Raw genomic sequence first — 8,564 nt, forward strand, 5'->3', positions numbered from 1 at the left:
AGTGTGTGTGTGTGTGTGTGTGTGTGTGTGTGTGTGTGTGTGTGAGTGTGAGGAAGTCCGTAATGGCTCTGCGGACGTAACTTAACGGACCAATCCACGGAGCCGTTACGTTACGTCACTATACCCAAATACGTCACTGTACCCAGGAAGAAAAAGAGAAATCTCCAACGAGGCGTTCCGGGGCAGCATAGACAGGTCTTCTCTGTGTTAGAGTTTTACTCGTTACAGGGTGTACTTTGAGGGTTTGTGACTCTGCAGACCGTTTACATGCAGAAAAAGCTACATAACACACAAGGGGACGGATAATAACCAGAAAAGCATGACATGGGACCTCTAAGTAAAATTTCCAAGCCTGCAAGGATTCTTTACATTTATTTGCAAACAGATTGTATGATAAGGATACTTGACCCCTTGCTTCTTGATGTTTCAAAATTATGTTTTCTAGAGTGGACAGAGGGGGAAGTTCTAAGCTGCCCTGGCAGGATTCTTTTGTACTTTTACTCTAGTACTTTTACTTGCAATAGAGTATTTTAGCCATTGTATTGGTATTGGCTTTTCAATTCTGAGAAAAAAAACCACATCTGATATAAAGATTGTACTTTTACCACATTTTTCTAAAACCTGTATTCGAATTTATAGTGTGGATTATATGTTGGCTTTTTAGAAAATGAAAAACTCCTTAAACACTGTAGCAATCATGTAAACATTTATTTTTACCTGATTGCTACATTAACCTTATTAAATGTTTTTTACCTTGCAATATTAAAGGATTGATCCCTGCATCTTCACATTTAACTCGGTAAATCACACAGAACTAGGCTTTTTAAATGTTAGGTCTTATAGGAACTTAACGAGTGAGTTCACTATATCCCAAAAATACATACAGGATTTTCTCACTTCCTCTATTGGTATGTACTGTAGCTCTGGTTTTACTTTTGCCAAGGTATTCAGATATCCTGACTACTTCTACCTCAATACAAATGATACAAGATGGATTTTTCAGGTGTTCTTCCTAACCTAACCAATGAAAACCAAAACCATATATGCCTGGATACCACGAGACAGACACTTCTTTCTTTTTAATCAATCCTTTAAAATTTAATTCACTTTCATAAGGAAGTTGTATACGGTAGTGAGCAGTAGTAATACTGCAACTGGTGTTGACGGCTTGTGTTTCATTTCTTTTTTTTTGCATTCATCATCTCTGGTCAACTGTTTTGCCACTTCATCATTTTTCAAAATGAGATAAATGTTTCTCTGCAGCAACTGACCGTTTGTGTGTGATCTTATATAGCAGAGACCAAAACAAGGCAAAACTACTGCAAAGTGTACGAATCTCATCCTATGCGACACATGGTAATGAATACACGTCTTTATTACATTCTTCACAAAAACATACTTCTCAATACAAAAGGAAATAAATGAGGCACATACCAAAGGATACTCAGAGTCAAGGTACAAAACAACCCCCATTCAAATATGCATAAATAATAATCATAAATGACCAAATATAGTCATGATTGCTTTGCATTTCAACCCTTTAACTTTACTGACACAAAAGAATCCAGTATTTTTGCTCGGAATGTTAAAAACGTCACTTGTGTTATTGTGTCCACTTCCCCCCCCCCCATGTTTTATCCAAAGAAAACAAGCTTTACTCCAGTTGGACTGGTTATGCAAACAAAGGAAATATTTCCTTCACTTATGAGAAAAAAGGGAAATGAATGAGAGAAATGACACTTTATAAAAAGCTAAGATTATTGTTCCCTCATTGGTCTCGGTAACCGAACATTTTCACTTCTGTTTGTCAAATAACAATACTGAGGGGGAAAAGACGATACTGAAGTACAAACACATTCACAGGAATCATGGTTCTTTGTACAGAGGATGGAATGTTACAGATTAACACAGACATGGGTGTTTGATCGAAAACATGTTTTACATACTTAAAAAAAAACAACAACTAACGTTTCACTTTTACTTTCAGTTTTTAGTTGCCCTTACTAAAGCCTTGGAATCTCCCTTAATGTAATCAATAGCTCAGCAAAAAACACTGAGAAAAATATGTGCTTTGGCACATCCCTGGGATAGAAAACTAGCCAAGCCAATGAGATTGACTTTCATGGTCACTTTAAATACAAAAATCACAGAAATACAGTTCATCATGAGGCGTGTAACATTGGTTCTCGCACAAATAGGGGTAAGAAAACAATTCCGTACAATACTAAAAAGGATCTGACCAAAGAAAAAGGTTCCACATCCTGTGAGACTTGAGGATTTATGCCTCCTTTGGAAAATCTCTTTCCCTTCCTTCCTAGTAATCTGTCCCATCTTCTTGGCACACCGGCTCTTCTTCCTGGTAACCTTGGTAACCCTCATCTTGTAATTCTGGGATGTATTCACGGGCGCCGACAGCTCCGTTTTGCTCGTCTGGGACCTCTGCGGCTTTAGGACAGTACTTGGCGTCATAGATCTGCCGGCCCAGGCCAAAGTTCTGGCCGCTCTGGTTGGCTCCCTGGCTGTAGCCCATCTGCAGGGACATGGTGCTGTTGTCACACTTGTCCGTGCCCATCTTCTGATCGTAGATGGCCCGCCGTGTCCCCGGAGCCGTCATCCCAGCCTGCAGTGGAGACAGAGAAAATAAGTATCACATGTAAAAAACATTTTTCAATGACAGTTTTCTTTCAGCAGATTCCAAATTGACTTACTTCTCATGGCCAATGGTCCTAATTATACATTTATGTTATTCAAAAGAAGTTAATTTCCTGAATGATTTAATATTTCATAGATCACTATTGTTAACATCTCTTATGTTATTTTTATTTTTAGTGAAGTACACCACAAATAACCTTAAAACATTCATTGGCTTTCATAAAGCATTTTGACATAACCCGTCAAATCAAAGGATATATATATATTTTTATTACAAAGATAGTGCTTTTTTTTTTTATAAACAAGGGCTTAGGGATACTTATGCTCCAAATAAAACACAAGGAGAAAAATGCATTGTAGACTCGTCCACTATTTTTCTAACATTAACATTTTCACAAAAATGTCTATGAAAGCTATTTAGTTTTGTATTATCGGCTCTAATGCGCAATATCAGGCCCGATATATCCTACTTTTTGTGAGATTTGTATTCATTTAATGATTTGGCGAACAGATCCAGTCTTCAAACCAGAAGTTTCTACAAGAATAAACATGACACTAGTTCACAGCAGTGGGAGAACAAGTGGTGCCCTGAGGCCCATTTCCACTGGCGTCCTATAATCAAGACTTCATGAGAGGTTGGAACGTGTTGCAGTACCTGGCTGGCGCCCTTGTTGGTTCCCATCTGCAGGCTGATGGTTGTGTTGTCCATGGGGGGCTGGATCTGAACTTTGGGGTCATAGAGGTGCCTCCGGGTGCCATATGCGTTCATACCTGCTTGACTGGCACATTTGTTGGTCCCCATCTAAAAGAAAGAAGCCACAGTAAATATTTAAACTTTCTGCAATGGTGCAAGAACACAGTGGCTCAATGTTGCATAATATCAACAAGGATGTGAGTGATTTTTTTCTTGACATGACAGTAGGCAAACATTTCAAGTTTCAGTCAGCTGTCAGAAATGATACTCAGAACTCAGCTTGTTGTAAACAGCAAGTCGTACTGCAGGTTCCCTCACTGTGTACAGTGGGTAGCCCTCATCTCTACCTGACATATGTCTTGTCAACTGTGACAAGGACAAAACAGAGGCATAGGAAGCACTGAGAAAAATGAAGGATTTATACTGAAGTATGCCAAGCTTGACATGAGATGATGACACGGCTGGTGATGCAATAGTTTCGACACATGAAATGGTGAGCTCGGCTGTCAGGGCACTCGCCTCTGGCGATACAGACAAAGATATCAAACCATGGAGTAATATTTCATCAAGTTCAATGGTATACTTTTATTGGCAATGTTTTATCTCGTCACATTTGATTATTTAGTTTGCCACAGCCTTGACTTTGATTGTCAAAACTGGACCAACAAGAACATAAAAAGGGGGGATTGATTTATATGAAAGAAGAAATAATTGAGAAGTCTAAATAAAAAAGGGTTACGATACATTTGGAGATTTTAGGATTTGTTTACACGTACACTTTATCTTCTTGTTTGCTCAGTAAAAGATAGGTTCAGATCTAATTCTTAACTGAAAAAAAGACATGTACCTGTAGTCCAATGACACACTGTCCTGCCTTCATCTTCTCATCATCAAACTTCCTCTCCTGCTTGTCAGAGTACTTCACCCCAATGTCCGTGTTCGAATGGCAGCCCTTGGTCTTGGCCTGTGAAAAAAAAGAAGCAGTAATTAGCTGTGATGGTAAATAAACTAAATCCGATCTTTCACCACGATAGTATAAAACTATTCTAAGAAAACTTTACTCCCACCACAGATTCTGGTCACTCACCATGCTAGCGAGAGCGAGCAGCGTCGACTGGACTTGCGTCATGTTGCCGTTTTCAAACAGGTCGTTGGCTTCGAAGAGATCATGAGGCTTCAGGCCGAACGCTGTGGTGGCTCTGCAAAAGTTCGTCAGGTTCTCCAGCTAAAATCACAACAAACAAATATAAAGTCTGTTGTCATTTATATTTCTTATTTATATGAACAAGTCTTGAAGTTGTGAAAAACGGTTTTGCTATTCAGCCATACTTGAATAAGGGAGTGTTTTAACTGTGACTGTCTGCACATCAGTATTAGAAACCAGTTTCAGAAACAGCTCTAAGCAGCAAAAGAAACTGCCACTTCCCTCGTACAGAAAAAGGGACAACAAAACAGCCTCAAAGAAGAGCTACCAAAAGCCATTCATTCTGCCGCACCCTTAATTGGTTAAAAAGTGTGTGTGTCATCCTCCAACTCACCTGATGCCAGTTCAGCGCTGACTGGTTGACCTTTTTCACAGAGCCTGGGCTCAGTTTGTTCATAAGGCTGGAAGGGGAAAAGGGGAGTTATTAAAGTGTTTCAAAGCACTGTACAAGATAAAAACCGAACATCTGGAATGTTCTCTTACGTGCACAGAATGACTCCATTCTTCAGGCCTTTCTGGAAGTCGGGCCCGATGGTACAGCCGGTTTGGTCTTCGATCCAGACCCTCAGCTCCTCCTCTTTCTGAGCGTCATACTTCTGTGCGATCTGGTTGGGCAGAGAGGTCAAAGGTCTTGTGTGCCAGACTAATTGCAGTAATAGCAGGTAGGTGATTTGTTAAACAGTCAATGCATTCATAGAGTTTGACTCTTTCTTTGTTACCAGGTGAAAAATATATATCTTCCTGTCCCCAGTGACCTCCCACACACCACTTACTTTAAAAAAAAAAAAAAACATAAATACACAGATTGTTGTTGTTCTCAAAATGTGATCAAGACTGCATTGATAAAGTTTCACGGTCAGCACTTATTTTCTCTTTGCCTCACAGTAGTATGCTACTCCACAGAGGGTTTTTTGTCTTTGTTTAAGATATATATATATACGATATTGGTTTTTTGAAACCGATACCTTCCTGCTTCTCAAGACCGATACCGATACCGATAATAAATATTATATATATATATATTAAATGTACCTGTAGTTTTTGCACACCTGGTGGTAAAAAAAAGACTAGTAGTGAGCAAATGACATGAGCATTACTACTATGAACAAAACAAAGCCAAGAACAGTTTTTGACTCTTCAAAGTGACCATATTTATTTTCCCAAATAAAAAGCCCCGGTGCCTTTGCAGCTGGCTTTGGATTCGCCGCTAGTTCAGCTTTTAACACACCATCGTAGCCATGGCGATGTTTCAGGTGACTAATCAGGTTGGAAGTATTATAGCTCGTTGCCTTTTTCCCTCCTCGTGGAACTTCTGCATTGCATTTGTTAATACAAATAGCAAGCGAACTATCTAACTCTGAAACTTTGAAATAGTCCCATACTACCGACGACATGTTTGTTTACTGTCCTGGCTTCACGGCCGCACACCATTTACGTCACAGCCAGGCATGAGTTAGGGAGCGCTGGATTTGTGAAAAACTCCCCTCTTCCTAAACCACTAATACCACAGTACTGGCAAAACGGGAGGAGCCGAGTGAAAAACAAGCGCCCCTCATCCCAATCCACCCACACCGCAGTATTTTTTTCTTTTTTTTAACCCAAAAAATATATTGTATATTATCGGGGCTATTAATACTTTTATCGGGTTTATCGGGATGACGTCATAATTCCTAATATCGTGCACCACTACCCCCATACTCTTGTACTCATTTTCTGTGTCGTTTTGTCATTTTTGTTCGCATTTCTGTCTCTTTGAAATCACTTTGTATTTATTTCTAATCGTTTTGAGATCCCTTCAGTTGTTTTCCATCAAATTCTAGTCTTTAGAATAGTTTTTCAGACATTTTACATTTTCCTGCAGTCGTTTTGTGTGGATTTGTGTTTATTTTTGATCTGTTTCTGTAGTGATCTTTTGTTGTTTTGCATGTATTTCAAGTATTTTTCCATCTTTTTGGGGTTTGTTTAAATCTTCACTTTAGACATTTTCCCTTTCCTGCAGTGGTTTTGTGAAACTCTCGAGTCATTGTGTGTTTATGCGGTTACTTTTGATCTGTCAGTCGTCATTTTGAGTCTTTCTGTTGTAATTTCTTTGTAAATTAAGATATGTTCTGTCCTTAGAGGTCACTTTGTGTCTCAATGTAGTCATCTTGTGTCACTTTACAGTCATTCTGTGTATATTTGTAGTTATTTTGAGTCTTTTAAGATGTTTGTTTACATTTATTTTGGACATTAATGTCATCAGTTTGTGTCTCTTTGTTATCGTCCACAGTTTAGACGAACAGGAAGTTTTCTTCTGCTGTTAGAACGAGTTCAACTTCTTCCTCTCGAGTGAAACCCAGCGGCTTCAGCTCCTCTCGTGTTTACAGACTGTGACTTTGTTGTGATTAGAGATTAAAGGTAACTGACTGTTTTGATGTCTGCTGACCCGCCTGACGCCGCTCTAATTGGACGTCTTTAATTAGCCTGCCGGGGTGTCTCTCCGTAAACAGAGAAGGAGAAGAAGACTTCCTGCTCAGGGACTTCCTGATTGGCCCTCAGCTCTCCTCGGTCAGACGTTTTGTTTCACCTGAAACAGTGAACAGGGACTTCCTGTTGTTCCTCAGGTAGACGAGCTGTCAGACGCTCAGACACTTTGTTTTCTTCTGCGCTGCTTCAAGGAGGAGGAAAAGAAGGAGAAAGGAGGGTGGAGAGCGTTAAGGGAGGAATGAAGGAGAGGAAACACTGAAAACAAAGTTGACTTTAACCTGTTAAGCCCTGAGCCTGATTTTCAGGCCTCAGGCTCGAAAATGACATTCCCAGAACAAATGACCATAACTTCACTTCTAAAAGGGTTACATTAATAATCTTTGTTCTCAAAGCAAGGTTACATCTGTGTGTTGGATGTAGAAGAGTCAGAATCAATATAGATGTTTTTTATTTTAAAGTCAATTCAGATTGCACATAGTAAAAATTTTTAAATGTTAGTGTCCGTCCAAAAAGAAAACATTACTTATAGTGAAAACCACCCTTGAATGATGGGATCGGAGACTAAAAGCTTTAGGAATCCAAAATATAACATATAATAAGTACCCTGTATTAATATTGATGGAAAACAAGTTAAATTTGACCTTTTTAGAGAGATTTAGAAAAAAAAACCCTCTGGGGTCATTTGGGTGGATTTCCCGTTTCTCTGGAACCCATTGGTCGATTTTGGTGATTGACATCTCTTTTGAACCGTTAGAGCCAATAGAATTGAGGGGAAGTTCCTAAATCCACCTCCACGTTACCATTGAGGAATGAAAGTGATGCGCACGCAGTTTGCCCAAACCGAAAGCTCTGTTACGCTCTAATGAAAAATACGTTTACTGCCATAAATATGATGATGGATTATCAGTAATCATTTCAAAGTGACACATTGGATTAACCTTCAGCAGCGTTTATAAGGGTTTTAATGCCATTGAACATAACTTTTGATCAGAAAACGGTGCTCCACCGGCGAGGGCAATCGGGCTTAAAGATCTCCTATCATGCTCCAAACATTACATGACATGTTAGACGCTTTTATCCAAAGCAAATTACATACTCAATACTGTGGCCAGTACAGGAGCAATTTGGGGTGAAGTGTCTCAGGGACACAACGACATGCTGACTGCACCGACACTGCTGTGACCCCCCTGATCCCAACACCAAGGCTCTATCCACTGCACCACACGCCTCCCTCCCTAACGCCAAACCACATCAATGATTATTTCTGAAACAGTATGGAGCTCAAACTCTTTATTTCCTGCTTCTTCACACACATACTCTCTCCAGTACAGGTTAGCTCTGAGTGTTAGCGATGCTAATGTAAACAAAGACCATATTACTTCCAAAACACGTTGTGCATTGTTTCTGATAGCAACGTTTCTGATAGGATGTGGGTCTAAAGCTGTGGCTCCATATTTCAGATATTACGTCAAATCTGGATCAGTATTTTTAAAAAGTATATACTTCTACTTGAGTAAAGGACGTGTGTACTTGTGCCATCTCTTCCCC

The 8,564-nt window shown here is 39.6% G+C and overlaps 1 protein-coding gene across 1 annotated transcript in view; it reads right to left on the reverse strand.

Annotated features, from left to right (window-relative positions):
• Positions 1 to 1,357: 1,357 nt before the first annotated feature.
• cnn2 (calponin 2) overlaps positions 1,358 to 8,564 on the reverse strand; it is a 9,483-nt gene continuing 2,276 nt past the window's right edge. The window contains exons 2-7 of the mRNA XM_010770445.1: positions 5,034 to 5,155; positions 4,885 to 4,951; positions 4,434 to 4,571; positions 4,194 to 4,310; positions 3,308 to 3,454; positions 1,358 to 2,620 (exon numbers count right to left, since the gene is read on the reverse strand). Of these exons, the coding sequence (XP_010768747.1) occupies positions 2,315 to 2,620; positions 3,308 to 3,454; positions 4,194 to 4,310; positions 4,434 to 4,571; positions 4,885 to 4,951; positions 5,034 to 5,155 (897 nt within the window). The 3' untranslated portion in view covers positions 1,358 to 2,314. The remainder of the gene's footprint in view (positions 2,621 to 3,307; positions 3,455 to 4,193; positions 4,311 to 4,433; positions 4,572 to 4,884; positions 4,952 to 5,033; positions 5,156 to 8,564) is intronic.

The sequence above is a fragment of the Notothenia coriiceps genome, unplaced genomic scaffold (assembly GCF_000735185.1).
Source record: "Notothenia coriiceps isolate Sejong01 unplaced genomic scaffold, NC01 NC01_scaffold00008957, whole genome shotgun sequence".
Classification (NCBI taxonomy): Eukaryota; Metazoa; Chordata; class Actinopteri; order Perciformes; family Nototheniidae; genus Notothenia; species Notothenia coriiceps.